General features: G+C 42.1%; 1 protein-coding gene across 1 annotated transcript; it reads right to left on the bottom strand.

Moving 5' to 3' along the window:
* Positions 1–800: 800 nt before the first annotated feature.
* On the bottom strand, positions 801–23,036 carry itga2.2 (integrin, alpha 2 (CD49B, alpha 2 subunit of VLA-2 receptor), tandem duplicate 2). The gene is made up of 30 exons (XM_079270945.1): positions 22,942–23,036; positions 21,497–21,620; positions 19,261–19,370; positions 18,917–19,008; positions 18,320–18,434; positions 17,755–17,882; positions 17,503–17,651; positions 17,082–17,232; positions 13,934–14,099; positions 13,641–13,717; positions 11,856–11,994; positions 9,304–9,449; positions 9,064–9,207; positions 8,716–8,919; positions 8,450–8,580; positions 8,157–8,320; positions 7,182–7,333; positions 6,898–7,008; positions 6,472–6,557; positions 5,288–5,429; positions 4,943–5,026; positions 4,774–4,850; positions 4,581–4,664; positions 4,365–4,467; positions 4,158–4,268; positions 3,843–3,953; positions 3,424–3,537; positions 3,193–3,282; positions 2,970–3,086; positions 801–2,683 (listed from the first exon to the last, which is right to left on the bottom strand). The coding sequence occupies exons 1-30, from the start codon at positions 22,985–22,987 to the stop codon at positions 2,594–2,596; spliced, it is 3,558 nt and encodes a 1,185-aa protein (XP_079127071.1). The 5' UTR covers positions 22,988–23,036; the 3' UTR covers positions 801–2,593.
* Positions 23,037–24,058: the final 1,022 nt, after the last annotated feature.

Raw genomic sequence — 24,058 nt, 5'->3', positions numbered from 1 at the left:
GAACATTCATGAGCAGACCGACAGCTGAGTGTATAAACCTTTGCAGTTTGCATGTTCGGGAATCATCACGCTGTTAAAACTGTCGCAGAAACCACAAGTCAGTATTTGCGACAAATCCCCCCCCAAAAAATGTTACCTTGATGTTGAGTTACGCAGCGTCTGTGTGTGTGTGTGTGTGTGTGTGTGTGTGTGTGTGTGTGTGTGTGTGTGTGTGTGTGTGTGTGTGTGTGTGTGTGTGTGTGTGTGTGTGTGTGTGTGTGTGTGTGTGATTTATGGCATCAGAGTCTTTGTAGAGTCGGAGCTTCCAAAAAACACTCCCTGACATGCGAGTCCATTTCTGCCTCCGCTGTATCAAGTTTAAAGGGCTGGCTGCGCTCCTTTCTGGAGCCATTAATGGCATCAGCAGAGGGGACAGTCCCATGTCCCCGGCTCCGCAGCTGAATTTGGATCAGAAGGACCCACGCGGCGAACGTTTGCCGCTGATTGGAACTGTTGTCGCAGATTATAATACAGCACAGATTGGTTGATGCTATATAGGGGATATCACACCTTTTTTGTATTGCCTTAAAAAGTCTAAAACTCCAATATACTCAGAACGTGCGTGACAACATCTTTTTTGACAATCAAGTCAAGTTAATGATAAATCCTCTTTTTAAAATCATTTGTTAAATTTTTTTTTTATAAAAAGTAGCTACAATGAAACCCTTGAGGATCACAGTCAAAGTCACGCCAAAGGTCTTTCAAAAAAAGAGAGAGATAGGGGGGGGCTAACAGTTATCAAATCATTTGCTATGTCGTCAGTGTTTTTGTAATTGCAACATTGCAGCAATTTGTGAGCAATCAACCCATTGTGCCACGGGTCAAGTTAGTTTGGCTGTATCTGCCAATCATCTGCAGGGAAAACCCCTGCAGGGATGAAAGGTGTTTCACACACTTCCCCACCTGTATCACATTTCATCAACTATGGAGTGGAATCGAGCCCAGGCTTTCCCGGAACAAAACTAAATATGCTCCTTATTAGAGACAAATATCATATTTCAATCTCGCCAGATTCCGGAGAAGTGAATGCTGCAAGACACTGCTGGTGCTGCTGGTCCGTCAAAAAAAAACTAACAGCAATCATTCACATTCCGACACAGTCCGGGGGACGGACGAACGCGACTGTCCAAATAACGCGAGAGGAAATGAATCAACTTTGAGGGGGAACTTGAATTGTGCTTGTATTATTTTTTATAGTGGAAGTGGTCAGAGGAGGGGTTGTTCTCAAAGGGGTGAGGTTCTCTAAAAGGTGTTCCAGTGAGAAGGGAAGGTAAGGAGTGTTCGCGTCATCACCAGAGCAGTGAGAACCAACTCATCTGTATCATGCTGCCACATTGTGGCGAAGCTCCGCCAATACATATGTAGATCCTGCAGGATTGGTTTACGTCAGATTAAAGCTCTCTCACAGACTTCCTACTGTAAATTATAAAAACAATGGCACAGAATGGGTTTAATTCAAGAGTGAATGGGAACAGGCATCATCTCAGACACAGGACTCAGGGCCAGAGGGGCGTTTGTGTCCCTTTGCCCTCCAGATAAACAATATTAAAGCTGGAACAACTATAAGTTATCAATCAGCTTATTAACAGGAAAGATTGTATCTAAGAATATTTTGGTAATCGCTTTGAGTTACAAAAAACAAACAAAAAGCCAACTATTTGCTGGTTCAAACTGATTTTTTTGGTCTTACATGACAGCAATGTGGGTTTCTGGAATGTAAGTTACACAAAACAACCAATTTAAAAACATCACCTTGAAACCAGGAAAGCAAAAAAAAATGAATTAAAGAGACCATTAATGGGGAAAATATTTCATAGATAATGAAAACACAATATTCTTATAACAATAGCAACAACAATAACAAGTAACTACCCCATTGACCCATATTGCCTCTAATCTTTCCATAATGTAAAACCCAATATAAATGATAATCATGTTATCTTACAGCATGTACAATGCAAACACAGCGACAGATTTCACTCCTCACACGATAGCTGTTGTTTCGGCAAGAAAAGCCCTGAATGTCAGAGGACACAGCGCATCTCAAAGCAGTTATGCTGCGGATATGACAGCGTGTGTGATTCAAATTGTGACCAAATGTTTCGATTTCCCTCATTAAAAAATATTATTTCTCCACCATGTTGCCCTGAAGTTGTCATAGCAAAAGGCTGTGGATAAATGAGATGCCTTTACAAAGTAAAACTCCAAATCAACTTCATCTAAAAAATAATTGTTCTTTCACGATTGGAAAAATACAGTTCTTACAAAATCAGTGCATAACAGCAACTAGTCAATGTACAGTCCACAAAGCTAAAAAAAAAGCACTAATTATATAAATCCTCTGTAAAAAAAAATGGACAGAGGATCGAATCCCAGTTATTCACAAACTGAACAGCCTCAATTTCATTAAAAAAAATGCCAGACTTTCAGTGTTTGACCCGCAGTCCGATTGCACTTTACAAGACCCTGTGATGCGTTGACAATGTTCCACGATGGATACGATCCAGTGAGGAGAGAAGGCTGTGGGGGGGGGGGGGGGGGGGGTCTCCTCAGCTCACAGCACCTCGTCTACATGCGGGCGGCTCTGCTCGTCTTCATCGGCCTCCATCTGAAGCTGCTGGTACTTTCTTTTGAAAAACCCAAACTAGAAAGTAAAAGGATTTCAGTTTAGACACAGTTCTAGTTCATACAACAACAACAAAAAGATTGGTTGTGAGCAAGTCCAGTTTTGTTTTGAATCTATAGACATAAAGCTGCGCATTTCTATAAAAACACAAATCAGGTCTATTCTCTTTTCCCACCATGGCAGAGATGAAATATTCATGCCATTCATTTGTTATATAGCTTATTTCACAAATAATCAACTGATAATAGACTAATAAGAATGATAATGATAATCTACTCTGTGTGTGGTTATTATTGAGGGTCACCTTCCACAGCAGTCCAACGGCCAGAGCCAACAGCAGCAGTCCGCCGATGACGCTGCCGACTATCACTCCCACTGGAACGTCGCCTTTCTCTCCGGGTTTACTGATCACCACCACCACCTGGACAGGAGGAGGATAGGAGACACGGTCTGTCTCACATCTAATACGACACGAGTCTCCGGCCACTGTAAAAATCCCACAGCAACAGAAATCTCAAACATCTTACCGGTAGCCGTTTGAGGCCGATGACGAGCAGATCGGGGTTCGAGGTCTCGACGTCAACCTCGGAGGTCAGCTCGACGGTTTGATAGGTGGCCTGTCGTGACAAGTTTTTACAAGTGAGAGCGCCATTTAAAACTACAAGCGTGAATTTGTTTAATCAGTCATCTGAGAAACGGAGGTAAAAGCAGACAAAACAACCAGTAGTAAAAACAAATGTGTTATCGAACATATTTACCGAAATAAAGGTGCCACTCCAGATCCTTGTTTTGACTTTCACAAAGTAGTCGCTTTTAATTTCCGTGTCCTTGAGGATGCATTTTATGTACTCGCACTTTGCACTCTTGCAGTCCTGTCAGTTAAAAAACAAAAAAACAACAACATTAACAAAAGGAAATCAGTAAACAAGCCTAAATTAAAAAATATATACTTTTATTCTGCATCTGGGTTATTTAAAAAAAACAAGACAACAATGTATATTCAACTGTAGATATTAGTTTAAAGTATACGAGTTGAGCTGATTTAGAGGAATAAAAACAATATTAATTCAATTTAGAAGTGTGCCTCACTAGCTTCTCTCAGTGAAAATACAAGGTGAGAAGAAGAGTTGGAGTATGTGCACAAAGATGAGAACATGCCGAGGAGTAAGTGACTGACCAGTTTCTCCGTCCCTCTGAGACTCTCCTCGGAGAAGGACACTTTGTGGCTCTTCACTCCGATCTTCAGAGGATCCACCAGGCTGCTGGAGTCACAGCTGACAGCACCTCCCTGCAGGCAGAGAATTTATTCCATCAATAAATGACACAGTCCAAATCCCACAGGAAAAATTCAAAGACCTTTTTACTAAACTTGGCTTTAAAGTTTTGAGATACCACATTGCATGTTGGGTGTCAACCATGGCATTTATTCATGTATTTATTATGTATTTAAACTCTTTAAAAAGCTGCTGGTATTTGGTAACCGAGTACTCACTCTTTGCGTGTCCACACTGGTGACATAGAGGAGCTGATTTCCTCCTTTAGTGGTCACTGGCAGAGCGATGGTCAGATACAGGAGGCTGACAGGGAAGTTACTTGTTGAAACCTTGAAATACAATTTGTTTTAATTCATATGTTAATGTAATAAATACAATGATGAATTAGATTCGGACATTTTAAGGCACAGATTCAGTAATCGCACCTTCACTGTGAAGTTAAACTCTGGGCCGATGTCATCGAGACTCTTCACCGTTGTTACCACAGGAACGGCGGCATCTGCCACGTAGAAATTGATATTTGACTGCCTGGGACAAAGAGAGCACAACTTTTTTTTTTAGTTTCCATCGTCAACTGTCAATTTCAGGGTGCGATTCAAATTAGAAAAAAAAACATTAAAAGTGACAAAAAGCGGAATCACCTGGATAAAACAATCCCTACATCATATCGCACAAGAATGGATATGTCCACCGTGTTGTCTGCAGGTCTTTCCTCTTTACCATCGCTGTAAAGAATATATATATTTTTTAAAAGGTACAGAACATTATCACAGGGTCAACCATTTTGATGAAGAGTCACAATCTTTTATTGAATTTCTGACAATTCCAGTTTACCTCTTGGCCTCAAATTTCACCTCAGCTCGGTTTTGCAGCTGGTCAAGATTGTAATCGAAATTCATCTGAAATTTCACCTGTAATTGAATAACAATTAAATACATGTGCACAGCCCAAAAATCTGTTCAAAATAGTTCATAATAGTAAATAAATATTTGAGTTTACTTACTTCCTGGTCTGTCTTTAATGCTGGGTATCCCACTTGGCAGGTGACGGTTTGTGTTTGTGTTGAGGTGCATTTGACTCCGTCCGTCTGTGAATTCATGAATCTGAATAGTAAATAACTTCTATGTTGTTGTATTACACTAACAATACATTACAATGAGGCTTTTAATGTTATTCAAATAACTTCAGCAGCACAGACAGAAAAGTGCAAAAACATACACTGAACACTCTTTTTGTTCTAGTCAACAATTTCTGTAAATGTTGAAAAATGGGTTCAATTAATGGGGAAAAAAGTGTTCAAGGATTTGATGATACATTTATTTAGTGTAATGTGCCCTTTTTCACTCACAGGAGGAAAGACGGAGGAGTAGAAGAGGTTGCCAGAGTAGGTCGCCAAGACCTGAGTGTTGTACGCGTTCTCCTTTTTGTTCTTCACGACAACTTCAAACGACAGCTCCCGGTTATTGGCGCTGACCAGGACGGGAGCTGAGCTGTAACACAAGAGCTCAGATTACTGTACTCGCAGTTTAGCAATAAGAAGGAATCTCACCGTGAGCTGTGGGTGACTTATTCGTATTGTTTTAAAGGTGAAGTCAACTGGATGAACCCTAATTTGCACAATACAGCATTTTATGTAGGAATGAATCACGGGGCCATCGCTTCCATCGTGAAGCACAAAACGCAGCACAGAACAAAATGTACAAACATGAAAAATCCACAGCAGCTGCAAAACCGCATGCGATCAAATGTGTGTGAAAGTGTCTCCAATGTCTCTCTAAAGTCCTTCTTCCTGTGCTTTCGTCTGAGATAATTCACTCGGCACATATCTCCCAAACTTTATGCAGGTTTTTTTCCAAGCACACGAGTCTGACTCGACCATTTGATGGGCTATGACGTTGCTTTGTACACGGGGACACTCAAATTTGTGCAGCTCTATTGGCAATTAAGACGGACTCATGAAACAGAGAAAATAGAAGTTGGCGTAATGGTTGTTAAGAGTGCAGGGAATAACAGTAAATATAGGTATATTTCTTTGGATAATTTTGGAGGAGTGGCTTTGAAAGGAAGGCCTTAAGGGACGTGCTGTCAGTGTAGCCGACTTGGTGACTTTCCCTGCTAGATTTAGCAACTTTCGGAGCTAGCGCTGCTAGCTTCTGTAATTGGAAAAGTATTGGCAACCCTGGGCTGGGTTTTTCTGTTGGATAGTGTTTAAAAATGTTGTGTAGTCTTGCGTCTCAAGATCACCAACCCCTAGCTTGAAGATAATCGCCTCGCCTCACAAGTGACTCATAGTAAAGAAGGACAAAGCCTGGTCCGGGCAAGTTCCATCACACACAGCATTATTTCTACTCTCCACTTCAACACTAAATGAACAACAACGAAATCCTTTATCCTGAGGAAACCATCACACATCAAGTGAAACCACGAAACAGAGTATTATCTTGTGTTTACATCTAAACTGTATATTGTACATATAATGGTCAGCAAGTATGACATGCTACTTCTTGCACAAACGAGGTCAGTGATTCTCACCTGGAAGCTTTTGTGTCTGTCTTCACACTCAGCACCAGATCACTAACACACACATCATCAGAGCCGCAGTCTTTTGTGAATTGGACCTGAAATGACAACAGAGCAGCAAACTCACATAACAATAAGGGAATCTATTATATATCTACTGCATTGGATGAACTTTAATCCTGTTGCTGAAACACAAAGTGTGTTAATATGAGAGCGTGCGTGACTTTAGTGAATCACTTTAAAAGTTTTAAAAAGCCAGTAATCACACACCTTTTCATCTTAAATAACCGGGCAGACGACTCTGCAACATAACAACTATGTTTAAAGTCTTCGTCACCTGATCTGTTTCCTGTAGACCTTTTTGAAGACCCAAAGGCTAAACAAAAAAAACCATTGAACAGAGACTCAGAGAAATCGTGTACTGTACAAGTCACTTACAAAGAACTCAAAGGCACTTGGAGACGACATATCGAGGACCGGGTTCACGTCTGCATTCTGCTGCTCGATCTCTACTTTCAGACTGAGGGAATTGACAAAGTCTGGCGCCTCCTGTTGAAGAAACCACACAGGGACAAATCAGCAGATTATTTTCAGAATACTTGATTTGGAAAAAAAGAAGAAAAGAAATATGAAGTAATATCTCTGCAAGCCTAACCCTATCTAATCAAATGTGTCAATTATGCTCTTCGGTGACTGCAAAGCAGAGGATTTTCATCTATTACCTGAACATAAACCTGGTAGTCCAGACACAGGGGCACAGAAGATATTTTAGCTTTTTCTGTGAGTAAGCGTTCATTGTTTTTAGTGAACAGTCCTCTTGACGTCACTCGTGAAGCCTGCAGGTCAGCGTCCAGAGTCAAAGTGTAGGATATATCTGAAAGAAGAGTGCGATATTTTTGTCTTGAAAATGATCCATGAACATCTTAGGAGTTTGACATTTTGGGAAATTCTTGTATTCACTTTCTTGCCCGAGAGTTAGACGAGAAGATTGATAGCACTCTCATGTCTGTACACTAGATATAGGGCTATAGCCGGCAGCCCGTTAGCTTAGCTTAGCATAAAGACCGAAAACACGGGCAACCAACTAGCCTGGCTCTCCGAAAGTAACAAATCCACCAACTAGTAAACTGCAACTTGTCAATTTTGACAAGGTGCGCGTAGCTGGATTTTTCTTTTACCTTCAGACAGCTAGCTGTTTCACCTGCTTTCAGTCTTTGTGTTAAGCTAAGCTAAGCTAACTAGCTTGTGGCTCTAGCTTCATATTTATTGTACAGACATGAGAGTGGTTTTGATCTTCACATTGACTCTCAGCATGAACAAGGCAAAGTGTATTTCCAAAAACTATAATTTAAAGGCGCTAAATTCCAAATTCAGGGCGATGGGATCAGGACACCGCTATTGGTGCTAACCGCTGTATGAGCGCAGCGCAAAGTGGTGCCGATTAGTTTGCCAGCAGGGCACGCACACTGGTAGTCACATTCACTAACATGCATGCACGGCCAGACCAGCTATGTAAACAAAGAAGCTCGGATTACAACACACACAGAGGGAGAGTGACTTCATTCTCTGCTCAGGACACCATTACTTATACATCCTTACATAACAAATAGTTGTTTGCTGTTATATTAAAGCGCTGAATTCTAAATGTAGCACCTTTAAGTAACAGGAATCTACTTATTCTTGAGAAGAGGATTTACCAATGGGTCCAACAGGTTTCTTGGGCCTGAATGCAGCAGTGAAACAGAGTTTGGTGTTGAAACACGTCAGCTTGCGTCCATTAATGTCACAGGGTTTGTTGAAAATGTTGATTTTATCGGGGTTGAAAGAAGCTTTAGCCGAGACGGACGCCACACCTCTGGACCTGAAAACCAAATGCAGCTTTAAATGATCGTGAACAGCCTTGCTGATTCTATAATATGATGTGGCAAATCATGACATTATTTACCCAGTTCCTAATCACTCACAGTTTATTACAGGTTGCCAAACTTACCAGAGCTGCACCACTTTGCCATATGCGCCAATGGAGATGTCAGGGATAGTATCATCATTCAGGTCTTTGTCGCTATCTAGGGACCTTCCAAAATACTGCAACTGAGGATCCAGTTTGGAGCCAAAGATTCTCTGGAAGAGATTATCAACAATGATGAGTCTCATTATTACAGATAAACTAAATGATGTGTTTGTTTAGCTTCAACGAAAACTAAAAAACTTCCATAACAGACTTTCTGTCAGTCTGATACGAATGTCTCTCCGTACCTGTGAGAACTGTTTGTTTATTGCCTTCTTCTCCCCGTTGTAGATGTAGACAACACCTTTCCCTTTGTCCTCAAGCGGAGCTCCAACCAAAACGTCGTTGTAACCGTCGAGATCCAGGTCAGGAACGGCAGAGATGGCCATCCCAAAGCGTGCGTTCTCAGTCGGGGGCGGACCACTGAGGAATCCTTGCTCGTTCAGTATACCCTTCAGATCATTACAACAGAGAATATGATGTATACGGTGCTACAGTTCCTTTCAATTTCAAGAAAACTACAAATGAAATCCAGCTTTGAGAATATATTATTTCCTACATTGCACCCACCAAGTGACATGTCATTCATATTTTACCTTGGTGACAGAGAAGAGGTAGACCCTGCCTTCCTCTCTCTTCAGATCGCTCATGAACATGGGCGCACCGACCAGCAGGAGGTCCGTCACCCCGTCTCTGTCCACGTCCAGGGGGCAAAGGACGCTTCCAAAGTACGACCCAATCTAGGACAACAAGTGCACATCTAGTTGGTTTCTACGTGTACACAGTTAGTTCCTGGGGCACAAAACGTGAATACCACATCCCTCCATTATCGGTACCTGTTTCCCTCGCTCTGAGTCGATGATAGTAGTCTGCTTCTGGGCGTTCACGGTGTAGACGATAACTTGTCCGGAGTGGTTGGATCGAGGTGCACCAGCCACAAAGTATTCTATAAGTCTGTCGCTCAGCGTGGTGACAGAATAACCTGGAAATTAACGTAAATAACACATTTAAATCGCCAACATCTGAACTTTGGACAACTTCTGACTTAAACAGTGGCAAATCTAACTAAAAACATTTACTCAAGTTCTGTACTCTATTTAGTATTTCCATTTGTTTTTGCTACTTGAAGCTACTATTTGAAAGGTATAATTACTAGTTACTTTGCCAATGAAGGGCTCTGCACACCTACACACAGGTGTTGAAAATGGTATTACAAAAAGCAGTGTTTGTCCAGCGCCACACAAACATAAACTCACTCACGCACACATTACTCTTGCTGGTTAGACCTCTAGGCAGGCGTGGGCTGGGTGGAGCTATTCTGGGAAGTAAGTGATTTCACTAAACTCTATGACAAGACAAATAACAGCGGAAGTGTTCCTGCTTCAACACGTACAATGAGGTTTACAACAGCGAGAAGGAGATGTCAACCAAGAAGAGCGGTTTCTACACGCCAACACTGTCCGAAGCAGAAGCCCAAAAAAGTGACATAAGTGATAATACCTCTAATAATGCATTGTTATATAATAACAATGCATTATTATTATTTATAACACCACTAAACTATAAAAGGTAGTTATAATCTGCTCTTCCTCTGCAAGCTACAGCATTAAAAATGCTGCTTATACTTAAATGCATCAAATAAATGAACAAATAATAATAATAATAATGATAATAATAACTAACCCTGAAACCCTCCACTCTGCATAATTATTACTTTTAATACTCTGACATTTTCTGACATACTTGTGTATTTTTACATACTTTTACCTAACTGTTACTTTAACTTAGGTAATATTTGAAATGCAGGACTTTTAATTGCTACATACATTGTAACACATACTGTAACTGCACTATTTACATTTACGTATGTGATTAGTGCACAATCTGAATACTTCTTATTTTCCCCATTATCTTATTTTCTCATTGCACAGCTACTGTCTTCCTCAGTTGCTCTGCTTCCAGTGCAGCTTGTTTTAAGTAGAGCTTTTATCCAATCAGATCTCACCTCTGTGTCTCGTAAGAAGAGAGGCCCGAGGCCTGCAGGCTCTCAAGTGAATCCCTTTGCAGTTTAAGTGAATGGGGACGATATTGTTGATTGTCATATTCTTCAACCAATCAGATCTTTAGTTTGACATGTTGGGCGTATTCTTTGATGTGTCAGAGCCTGCTAGCTGGCCTACAAGTACGTAATTGGTCAGTGGGCTAGCCCGACGTGTTGGGCGGTGACAATCCCAAAATATGCTGCCTCTGTGGAGCAGACATTTTCAGCCTCAAACACATTAAAACCTATTCAAGAAATACAACTGGGGAGGCTCGACTGTCTTCACTGGCGTCCATGAATCAAGAAGGACTTCTTACTGGAACTAAAATGCACGGATGTACTGAACAACTGTGAGATTAAACTCTTTATTAACAAAGAAAGGAGGATGCACTTTGTTTTTAGAAAGTGAACAGCAGCTCTGGTAAGTTAAATGCATTTGTTTTTACATCTGCAGTAGCTTTAATATGCTTGTTCATATGTTATTATTTGTACAACTTGTTTTTATGAAGATTTTTGTTTGGTTTTATATGTGATAGGAACCATTGTTACATCCAGTGTTGCACTGGGGACATATTTAGCAAGTGCCAGTGTTGGTAACTTGGCGACTTTCTCACTAAATCTGGCGACTTTCCAAACCCTCATGGAGACTTTTTTTTGTCAAAAGCTACTTGTGACAAATCTAGCGACTTGTTCTGGTGTTATTGGAGAATTTTCTGGTGTTTTGACGTTAAAGCACGTACGTCCTGCACTGTCGTGAACGAGCAGCAGGTGCTGCCGTGAGCCCCTCGCCGCCGCCCACAGAAGCCTCGCGCTGCAGTCCCAGCTGCAGTCAGAGCAGAGAGGAGACACACTCTATCTACAGGTGTTGGCTTCATTTTTACACGAAACAAATAATAACGTAGCTGTGTTTCAGCTGAAGGACAGCAGTGAAGGCCCAGGTATAAAATGCAAGGCCCGCCACTGAGATATTATGTAATATATGGTGGCTCTAACCCTGTAGCTTCTACTGAATGTTTCTATACTCATTACAGACGATGCAAAAGAAATGTCACGATGCTCTGCTTCTCAGAAAAAAAGATGGTGACACATGCAGTGGCGAGAAGCTTGCGATTTTACAAATCCGTTCACACTCAAAAACATCACAGATATTTAGAGAATAGTTGTGTTGTTTAAAAACACAATAACTGCCAAAGCAGGGCAGCTGCAGTGATTACGCTTGTATTTCCCGCTTAGCGAAAAACACTTGAGAACAGCCACCCTCCACTCCCAATCCTGTGTTGTTTCATGCAAAGATTTTCAAAAAACAGGATCAAAACGTAAATGCAGAGGCAGGCTGTAAATTCCTACCCAGTAATGAGCTGTGGTTTCTGTCTTGAAGTGTTCCCGCAAAGGCTGAGAAGGGGAGAATGTCTGCTTTGGACCCCCTTTGATGGACAACAGTCCCGCTCCAGGCATAGGCCCCCACTGCTCCCAGCATCATCACATCCTTAAACAGCACAGGTCAAAGACCAGTCAGCGGATAACATACAAACAACACTGTGGATCACAGCATTCGTATTTTTGGTCAGGGTTGAAACCACCATTTATTTTTTGGTTTTGAAATGTATCAAAGGGATTTATTTTTCTGTAAAAACAAAGAAAAATGATGAAAACCACAAATGGTGCGCAGTGTGAGAACAGAATATCCTCTGAATGCCAATAAAAAAGGCAGCTCCTTAAGTTAAGTCAGACTGCTGTGAAAAAAAAGAAGTTTGGCGTCCTCTTTTCTTTCAGTGAGAACTCCGCGTTGTTGCAGCAGGAGGGCTGTTGTGAAAGGGGTCGTCGGTCAGACTCTGTGGCCAGCTTTGTTGTCACTTCAAACAGCCACCACATAAGGTATTTTGATAGCTGCAGTAAATGAGGGTTACTTTACTCGATTTACTCAGTATCATGTATTTTCATAGGTTTGATAGTATGGAGAATTTCAGTATTAAACACATAAGTACGATTAAATAACCCCCCTAGTGATGAGTAGAAGTGTCACAATAATAATATGTTAGTCACAATATGTTTACAATATTCTTGCTTATAGAAGATATGTGTTACAGTATATTAACTAATTGAATGTATTAAATCATAAAAGTATCGTCACTAAAGGTATTAAAACACTGTAAGAATAGTTTGAGGGTCAGACAGGGATTCTGAATGAGACATGCAGCAAATGGAGGATGTGGTCAGTGGGGAGGACAACTGACCAGAGGTGGAGTCAAGAAATGTTTTGCAAGGAGCAAAGCTGTTCCGCTAAAGGATCGATCCAGGGAGGGGACAGAATTCGAATGGAGCCAATCACTGATCAATGGAGGATCAGTCACACGTTTTATGACATATAAGAGACTGTTCTAGAGAAAATTCCTCAGGCCACATCTGCTCTCGTTTTTCAGTACCTGAATTCAGACCTGTGAGTGAGATGCGTGCGTGTGGTCTCTGTTCTCGAGAACATTACTATGGATAGTTAATTCCGTTTGTAAGTGAACTTTGTGTAGTACATTAAATATTGTTTCATTTTGAAACCGGATCCAGTTCCGTTTTTCTGATGCATGTGTGCAGTAGGAAGCTTGAAGCAGAACTCTCCCTGCAGCCTGCTGAAGCCTCACATTCTTCTGTTTTAAACCCTAACAATAGCATAAACTGGTAGCTGGTGTATGCGTCTACACTGTTGACCCTGTGGTGTCAGAAACACTGTATGTGATGTGTGGCAGATTATGGAGTAAACTTTAGTTTTCATCCATCAACACACTGCTTTGGCCAAATCCATGCGAGTGCACAAACACGTTCAGCAGAAAATAATTTAGCATGAATCGAATTTTACTATTTTCCTCGCAAATATTGACACTCAGGAGAAGAACATTGCTGCTGTGATAACTTCCCAAAGGAGCACAAAACCAAAGTGCCACGACTTGACATCTGATTAGTCTTCAAACTGGACTTCCTTTATCAGGTTACACACCGCCACAAGCGACAAACCCCAGTTAGGTTTTCTTCTGCAGTGCTTTTTGCACGTTTGAGTGTTTAAAAAAAAAAAAAAAAAGAACTTGCTTCGTCACAACAAACACAAACATTCATTTTAGAGGCGTTCAAGCCGGCGCTCTGTACCTGTTTGCTGGAGTAGTGAGCGCTGAATCCGACCTGGGACATCTCCATCTCGAAGTTGTCACCCCCTTTCCCAGTGCCTTGTGGGAACAGAGAATCGTGTTAACGCCAGAATCAAAAGCAGTGGGGCAGATCCAGAATCAGACAAAGGATGTGCGTGAGAAGAAGAAGAAAAAGGAAACACATTTTCTTTTGATCTCTCTTGGGATCTTTGGCATGGATGAGTAATAGAGTGTTTGAATGAGCATATAGATTACACATGCAGCGCCTGCAACAACAAGAGGGGGATCATGCACCTTCTATGTTGAAGATGCGGCTCCCCAATGTTCCAGCGATGGTGGAGAGGGCCGCCTCCTCCGACACGTTGAAGAAGTACTTCTCTTTGGGTACGCTGGCGATGGACTTGATTTCTGCTATCAGGTTGTCTGTGTTGATGTTTTGTCTGGAGTAATAACCCAGGACCTAGGAAGAAAACAAAATGAGGAAACACCGCAAAATCAGGATTGCAAAGAGGGAAAATAATGTATGCAAATGTAAGCTATATAAGAATTATTATCATGTAGATTAACAGTAAACTACTGGCAGCAGTGTTCACTTTACAGTAGTCCCACTGTAATCAACTGTAAATTATATTACTGTATTAATACAATGTGCAGAATTACAGTAATTTGCTGTATTTTCTTGATTTTACCATAGACTACTGGCAGCAAAGTTGCCAGTACATTACTGTTTTTACCGGGGACCAAGTGTTCATTCGCGTGAATCGCGCACCGGAGAGGGCGCGCGGCTTATCGCCCTGAAAGCTGTTCAACTGTCCACCATTAACCATGGAAAAAATAACCTCTATTTCTGCTTAGTACGTGTTGTGGAAGTCACATATATCCCGGGAAACTAAACGCCGTCATGTCTGGTTCATAACATTGTCCAGAGGAGCTCCATGGATTTTATCGCGCTGTATTCACTGTGCAAGCCACACATCGCCACAAGCCACACGTCGCTGTCGCTGTTTACTACAGCTGTATGAACACAAAAATAAACTGATGTGGCTGTGATTTAATGGCAATAAACCGACAAAAAGGGACTCCGAAATAACTACGTAATGATGCCGATTTGTAGGCTATCTGTCTTCTCAATGGAGCAGGGATGGATCGGTGCTAGGCTATGCTAACATTGTAGCAGCTCTACCAACAGTCAGAATAACGTCATCTAGACGTAAATACGGCAGCATCTATCCATTGTTTGTAATATATGGTTTACACACACACATTTATACAGACAGTTTGGTCCGGTCTCTATTGATATGAGGTATCGTAGAGCTCTGGGTGAACACAGACGGCTACAGTATTTATTTCCTGATTCAACAACGGCAGGACATCGCTGATGACAGGGGGAGCAACTCAACACTGATAGGCTATCGCGCCGGGCGTAACGCGAATATTTCGCAGAAGTTGAAAAATTTCAACTCGCGCGTTGGGGCGATTTGGCGTTTGATGCGGATTCGCGTCAATTGCACCGCAAATTCGCGTCCATCTCGTGCGCCAGTCTCATCACGTCTGTGCATAGACTTTGTATGTAATCTACTCGCGCGAATAATTCGCGACACGTTTGGTGTGAACGCAGCATTATACTACCGTCTACTAAGACACAGCAAAGTGCTGTATTTTATTGAATTAAGTGGTAGCAGGGTAGTCAGTACAATATTGTTTTTTTATGACATTAACAATGTAATCTTTCCATAATTTCAAATGCAATACCATGTAGTCTTTTTTTGGAGATAAAACTTAGCTGAATTTCAGGAGCAGGACCACACCTCAGCCACTTGCCCACTTCCGGCCACACTCCTATAACTACCTACCCACTCTAAGCCTCGGCACACTCGCGTTTTCTGCACTCGCAACCGGAACACTACGCAGAGGACGCCGCCAACCGCCATCGAGAGGGTCCGGGCAGCCAAACCCGCGATCTCCACCTCGCCGACCAGCTGCATCCACCCGCCAGAATCTGTTCCCTCTCCTCCGTCCCCCCCTATCCCGCTTTTCCTACTACGCGTGCTCTTCCCACTACGCAGATTCTTGGCACCGGGTTGCCAGGTCTTCTTTCCTCTGTCCCCCTCTCTAAGCTGTCCCCCCCTCTAAGCGCAACGCAGCCACGGAACGCAGCCACGCAGCCACCGAACGCAACAACGCAACCACTGAACGCAACAACGCAACCACTGAACGCAGCAAGCAACAACGAACCGCAGCAAGCAACAACGAATCGTAGAGAGAGAGAGGAAAGAAGAGAGGAAAGAAGAAAGAGAGAGAAAGGAAGAGAAAAGAAAAGAAGAGAGAGAGAGAGAAAGAAAAGAAAAGACAGAAAAGTAGAGAAGAAAAGAGAAGAAAAAGAAAGAAAGAAGAAGAAAGAGCGAGAGAGAGAGAAGAGAGAAAAGAGGAAAAATAAATGAGAAGAAAGGAAGGAAAAGCAAGAGAGAAAGAAGAGAAAAATAAGAGAAGAAGAAAGAGAAAGGCGAGAGAGAAAGAGAAAAGAGAGAGAGGCAACGGGACGCAGCAAGCACGGAACGCAAAGCAACAACGGAACGCAGGACGCCAGCGCCCCCCGGCCACCTACTTCCAGCAACCACAGCAACTTGCCGTAGCCGGGACACCGGGCACCGGGATGCCAGTGCCCCCACCCCGCCCACTTCCAGCGATGGACCCACACAATTGGCCAACAACGATGCCTTCCACGACAGACGACGTTTGCCGTAGACCAGCCTCGGATCTTGCAAGCAGATGCCAAGTCGTTTCCCCTCATGCTACGAAATCGGACCAATAGTAGCCACAGCCATCACGTGGGGCCGCGGATGGCCCAGCAAGTCCATCCCTTAAACTCCGGACAACCTAGCAGTCGGTTACCCAATCATCAAATGACGCTGCGACACCCGTCCGCCAAGGGCGCGTCCTCGATGCAGCTCACGTCCGGGCCACTGCAATGCCATGGCTTTCTCGTGTCCCATCCCAGGAGTTCAGCCCTCCTGCAGACACCCGTCCAACATCGGTTCGGCCATATCCAACGCCGTCTTTAAACCCACAAATCCCCACTCGATCTTGCCGACCAGCGCACAGGCTTATTTTGGGGATCTGCAAGGCCCGGGAGCCGCAGCTGAGCCTCCCCCAAACCGCATCAGGCCAAATCTCCATCAATCATTCCTCAACACCCCAAACAACCGACGAAGGCTCGCTCCGGCCGAGGTGGGGGCCTAAGCTCATGAATTGTAAATATGTCAGTATTTATGACAGCAATTACTATGGGTGCCTAACTGCCTAACCTTGATTAGAAACTTTAATGTGATATCCAATGCTATGCGGTCAGCATGCAGGCATCATTCATATTTACTGAGATAAATATAAACTAACTATAAATACACTGTATAAAAATAGCAGTAAGTGGCAGGCCATTACTTACAGCGATACCGAAGCGGGTGATGCCTTGCTTCTCGCAGTCGGCAATGACAACTTCTCTTAAGTCCTTGTCGTGAGACTCTCCATCGGTGACGACCACCATCACCTTGGCGGCGCCTGGTCGACCGCCGTTACTTTCGTGGAAACCCCACTGACTGAAGAGAGAAGACACGGTGGGCACTCTTTTTTTTGTTAGAGTTTGTGGATTTATCATTAAAAAGAAATGTTCATAAGAAATTTTAAACTTAAAATAATTAAATAAAATCATGTACCAGCATCAAAATGACAATTCATCCTGATCAGGTCAAATGGACAAGACAGACAGACCAGCATACAAATTATAAGAAAGTACAATAAACAGATCAAATACACAGGTAAACAAATAAACGGAAATGCATGAAAGGCAGTTTTAGTGCAGCACCAACCTGGCAAATCGGATGGCATCGAAGGTGTTGGTCAAATCACCGGTCATTTGTGTGATTTTGGACGCCGCAGCTATTACCTCATCTTTGGTTTTATACTGGTTGAGTCGGAGTTCAAACTTGAAATTAACGGCGTACTGAATGACGCTGACCTGGCGTGATAAAGCACAGAGAGCTGTCAGCACACTGACCACAACATCATCCCCTGCTTGATCTCTGCTTGAATTTCCCCGTCAATTAAACGCGATGTTATACCTGTGTGCTTTTGGGCCCGATGTCGAGTCCAGGTATCAATTTCTGGAGGAAATTGATCATTGGAGGCCAAGGGAAAATGCTGTTGGAGCCGTCCAGAACAATCACGATGTCCATCGGCCCTCCGCATGCTAGAGAGACACATAGTGACACATTTGAGCAGCGCTGATGAATGGAACCGATGCTGACCAAGGTATTTTATATCTTCAAAAATCAAACCCAGTAGACAAATGATAATAAAGGAAAAGGATAATTCAAACTTGGCCATGTCTCGTCTTAAAAATGTTGCTGTTTGTAAGCAAACATTAAATATATGATGTTACAGCCTCCCATAAGCAAAATAGTCCCAAGTCGACGTTAACACATGAGGACACAACATGGTAACAGAATGTGTGTCACTATGATGGATTTATAATCTGATATTAACTATAGCCTGTCTTAAAAATATCTAACCAAACAAAGCTCAAAATGTCCATAATCAACATCTACATATATATATGTATATACATATATACATATATATATGTATATACATATATACATATATATATATAAAGTCAGATCTTACACTGGATGGCAGGAGAGAAGGCGGGTTGCGGTTGAAAGAGGGGGCTCATTTTTGTACATATTCCTGGGTAGAAGATCTGATCACCACAGCTTTGTCCCCAAAGAGGTCCGCACATCTGTATCAGACGAGAGGAGACTTTTCAGAGGTCCCAACACGCTCTCACGTCTGGGTGAGTGAATTGAATGGTTGTTGATTGCAAGTTGGACTTAAGTCACATCAAAGTGTTCTGGTGTTAAAGAACAGCTATTTAACCGTCTTAAATAGCAGTCGTGCAGTGGCTGATGTCTTTATTTAACAACACTGCTTGCCGCTGCAGCTATTCACCTCAGCCACCGAAATACTTCCTTCTTCGAGACACAAACATTTGATGTAAATTTCAAAAAGGAAGTCATGACTTCACCGGTTCTTGGTCACGCCGCTGCGCTAAACATGCATCAACAATTTGAATGTTCCATCGAAGCCGGTATCATAATAAATTGCCAAACACAAAGACAAGAAGTAGATTCATAAGAAAAATGTTCTATTGTAGGTTGAAAAGAAGAGAAAAAAAACTGCCAATCTCTGAAACAGCATGATTTCCTTTGTGAACACACGTACCATCAAACCATTGACATCAGGCATCCGGGTAAGAGTCAAACCCAGGCACATCTGGTCGTTGACGTTTTTAACATCAGGCATACTCAGAGAATCTATGGATGAAGTGGCAAGGACAACAAATTAGCTCACATATTAAAGTTCAGATTGTTAAATCTGGAATTTATTTAATTATTAGCTCAAAGTGTGAACAAAATACAGGCGTTGCTGCAAATCAGAGAGAAAGCCAAATATCTGGAGACCTCCTGAATTTGTTTGAATGCACTGCTCTGTTTAGGCATTTTAAGTGCACGGCCAATGTTTGGTGGGAGAGGTCAGAGGTTAAACAACAAAACCCCAGACCGTACCTTGAAGATTGAGCTTGTCACAGCTGTTTCTGGAGCCCGAGACTTGACACTTGTAAACATCCCCCTTCCTGTTTCGGTTGAAACCACTCCACGGGGCGCTGACCAGGAGCCTGCAAAAAAAACAACAACAGTATTCATCTCTGAAGGTTCCTGTGCGCAGTGCATGACCGGCTGCACACACAGCAGTCCACGAGACTCATCCAAATCATTTGACGCTGACAACGGTCACACAACGTCTAATCTATAGATGCTGACTCGTGGTATTCACAAAAAAAGCTAGGTAATCTTACTGCTTTCAAACTCCCCCGCAGTGGGCCAATTGTAAGACCAAAGCGATACGAAATGAGCATAAACATCACTCTGCATCACTGTAACAGTAAGCGTGTGCCGACACGTCCGCCATGTCATTCTTTTAATGTTTTAACAAACAGCAAACAAGTTTCTACAAGTTCACACAGAAAGTATCAACTTCAAATACTTTATTAACCCCCCAACCCCCACGCACACACACACTTCACCAGTAAGGCAAAAATGTATTCCCAATAATGCTATGAAGATGACCTAATACACCACCACTTCACGACAGTGTCACATCCCCCACAGTGTCAAATAAGGCACGAATGACGGGACACATGGTTCTTTCCAGACAGTGAGCTACTCTGCGAGACCGTGACTCAGAGTGCACTACATCCAGACATCACTGAGAGGCTCGGCTACTGTTTAACTAAAATGACCAAATATACGTGGCTCCAAACGGGGTGTTGCACATTGTTGCCTGACTTGGAATCTTTGTTATATGATTCAGCAATGTAACAACTTATCAGTAGAGCTCATCCAATAATTCAAAAAATACATTTTTTTAAACTCCCAAATATTGGTATCTGCCTCTAAAATCCAGTAGTGACTGTGCTGTATATAAGATAATGCTTTTATTAATGCCACAGTGGGAACATTTTTGCAGCATTACAGCAGCAGAGTGGATAGTGAGAGTGGATAGTGGGAGTACTAACAAGTAGTAAATAAGTAAAAGAAAAACAACATCAAAACAAGTATAATAAACAAGTAATCACACAGTAAAGGTATAATAAATAAGTAAAAAATGTAATCAGACTGAATGGTTGTTTGTATTGCACAGTGGATTGCACAGATTATTTATATTGCACATTAATGAATAAATATTACTAATCAACTGAAAAGTGACAAAATCTATTTCCTGGGAAAAAAGCTAACAGCCGAGTCAACATATCTGTGAGGCTGTGCAGCCACATTTGGTGCTCTGACGAACTGTAAATGCTGATGTCGGTATGCTAAAATGTCTCATTCCAGTAAAAAAAAACACAAATGTAAAACCTCATGGTGGTGCTGGAGGGAAAGTCAGGGGTGAACATTGGTACGATAGCAATCCATTTATTTAAAACATTTCAGTCAACAAAAGCTAGAAACAAGTGGAGGTACAGTGGTGTTGAACTCCTGTTTTTTTCCATTCCCCTTTAGTTAAAATGCTAAATATTCACAGCCGAGCTGGCCTCACATGAACTGAAATGTTTGTCTTTTTTAAACCAAGGTGTCCGTTCCAACAAACCCGGGAATAGGTGACGATTAAGAGAAGCAATCCTCGGCTTCAGTGTCGTCACCAGTACTGGCTTTAGTGGTGGTATAGCGTATCGGTGTGGGCAGTTGTTTACAGAATACCTAGACGCTGCTGATAACCAGGTGCATCTCTGCACGGCGACAGGCCTTTCATTTGCTAAAATGGATACTTCTACCAGAAAGAACTCCTCCCGCGTGACGGTTGTTGTACACCAACAACTTGCACAGCCTTGAGATTTCAACCCTGTGGAGTATCTTTGGGATTAGGTACATGGGTTTTTGTTTTGTCATGCAGTCAGCAGTTTCAAACTCAGTCAGTATAGACCAAGACTGATCCCTGTGAAGCATGTCTCCACCTTGTTTTACCTGGAATTCAGCCCGTCCTGGTGCAGAGGCTTGTATTGACGGGTACCCACTTGAACGTTTGCTCAAGAATAAAACTTCTCTCTGCGTAATATTCACATAGCCTGCGGATGTTGTTATCTTCTCCACATTTATTGCTCTTTCAAAGAAATATTAACTAAATGAATGATTTACCGGACCACTACTTGAAAGCTATACACAGCACCATGGACAAGACGCATGTTTGTGATGGAAATTAAAAAAGCGAGGCAGTCTGAAGAGAATAAAACGCTTGAATCGATACCATTTGCCTTCGTGGTTTGTCGCTTGTTGGACCGCGTAGCCAAACTCCTCTGCAGCCGGCCCGCTGAAAATCTTGGCGCCTGCGGTGCCGACGTTGAAGGACTGCGAGGGTCGGATTCTGTCAGCTGGTGGAGGAGAAAGATGGGCTCGCATGACAGTGACAATGATCAACATAAAAAAACAAATATATATATATATATATATAAACACCCACACACACACACACACATATATATATAAACACCCACACACACACACACACATACATATATATATATATATATGTGTGTGTTTATTTATTTATTTACATATATATATATATATATATATATATATATATATATATATATATATATATATATATATATATACACATATATATACACACATATATATATGAACACAAATAGGCCTGATAAATGTAATACTGACATATATCTCACTATTTTGCATGTTTGTCGGCCTATTTGTGTTTCTAAAAGTCAAAACAAGCCTGTTATGAGGACTCTGGTTGTTTATGGGGGACAGGTTTCACGTTTTACCTTTCAGCAACATCAGACATACTGACTTCCTCTTTTTGAGTGGTGGGGGTGGTTTTAGTGGCTGAATCATGTACTTTAAAAAAAAAACAACACATCAACTTGACTCACGAATGGCATGGCAGACCACTGAAATAGCTCTACAACGCCCCCCCCCCCCCCCCGGATATTATGTGAGTGAGTCTTTCTGCAGAATCAGACCCACATGCCCGTACAGGCAGAGCTCAGCTATCAGCCCTCCCTCCCACTACCCCACCTCAGTCGGCAGGCAGAGGAATGTGGATGGGTTCTGGACTCGAGAGACCGTCACTTGCACACCCATCATGCCACGCCTGTTTACCTGCAGCGCAAATGAACACGTTGCCTCCTTCTGGGGCTCCGCAACAATAACCCAGAAAACAACATGTCTTTTCATTTTTAGAAATAAATGTGCAAAACAGGAGAATCATTTCAAACGTCCAGCTGCTGCTTACAGAGCAGAAATCGAGCAACGCATCACATAACTTATTTTTCTCTACTATATACGCCATGTGATGCACAGTGAGACATGAACCGATCCGGATTGTAATCTCATGTGGGTTAATTTTGGATCATGCGTTTGTAAACAGAGGAAGAAACTTCGCTTGGTCGATGGGAAATACATTTCAAAACAAAAGCACTTCCAGGCAGATTTTTTCAGTAGAATACAGAGTCTATGCTCCTGTGCTGCTCTTCAGGTGCCTTTAAAGTGTATAAAACAATTTAATAATCACATTAAATCCACTAATTAAATCGATTTTCATGAAAACGACATAAAAAAAAAACCTCGCTTTTTGTGGCGAAAATATTTGCATCTTTTTTCCTCTTCGGGTGAGGGAATGGTGGAAATAACAGGTTGAAAGTGTAAAAAAACTAACTCAGTACTTACTAATGATTATAACAGTGAAGAAGACTCGCCCCCAGCAGAACTCCATCGTCGTCCTTTATTCCATTGGTGTGAGGCGATTGAATGGAGCCGCACGCACTTGCTGCCAAAGTCGTGGCTGCGCAGCGCGCCGGGAGTCAGCAGCGGTGACGCCCCGGACGCGTTCTCTAAATAAGGACAGGCTCTCTGGCCTCTTACCTGTCGAAAGACAAACTTTGGACTTTGCAGGTGTGGCCGAAGGGTGTGAAGTGAAATCTGTGACTAAAGTCGAAGGAAATCCAGTTGAGATCAGGCGAAGAGCTGAAGAGGAGCCGCAGACGGGCGAATGTCATGACGAAGTTTAAAAGTAATTTACTGGTAAAAAAATTAAAATAAAAATCGAATCTAAATTCAAAGGGAAGCAAAAGGGGAAAAAACTGTTCAAAACAAGTCCACACCCATGAGGCTTAATTTCAATCTCTCTTAATCGTTATTCAACAGCCACAACACCAGCGGACAAACAGCACTTAAATCAACAGATGTCAAACAAAAGAAATCCACATGAGACTTGTCTCATGTCTCATCCTCTTGAACCCTGTAATTTATTTATTACATACAGCTCCTTGCAGAGAGTTGAGAGACAAGAAAAATAGAAATTTAGAATATGAAGAAACAAAAGCCCAAACCATAGAAGGTCTATTATAAGATAGTTAGAAGAATGACAACAGTTTTAATGTTTTTTTCCGTCACTGGAAGACAATGATGTGAGAGACTTTTTAATTGGATCATATGTGTTATAGACTTTAAAGGACATGGGTGGGGTGGTGAGTTGAAAGGCATTTCATTTTCAATCAGTGGTTTCATTCCAAAATGCTACTTTGGAAAGAATGTTTTGTTGCCAACCAGACTGATTATTACAACATCTGATGTATTGTTTGGTGTGCAAGTAACTCCAGATCACAGCAAGTAACAATTTCAACGCCAACGTCAGAGGGACATTGGAGATACTGTGAAAAACTGTTGTGTGTGCGTCCTCTGTGGCTCTGGAGGAAGTCTGACCCTGATGACATCATCTCAGCTACAGATATTATTTAACAGAAAGCCTGCATTGTGTAATGGGGCTGTGGAATTTTGAAAGATG

This window comes from Melanostigma gelatinosum (genome assembly GCF_949748355.1).
Source record: "Melanostigma gelatinosum genome assembly, chromosome: 6".
In the NCBI taxonomy this organism is placed as follows: Eukaryota; Metazoa; Chordata; class Actinopteri; order Perciformes; family Zoarcidae; genus Melanostigma; species Melanostigma gelatinosum.
Note: the sequence above shows the minus strand (reverse complement) of the source record. Positions and strands in the feature narration are given on the sequence as shown.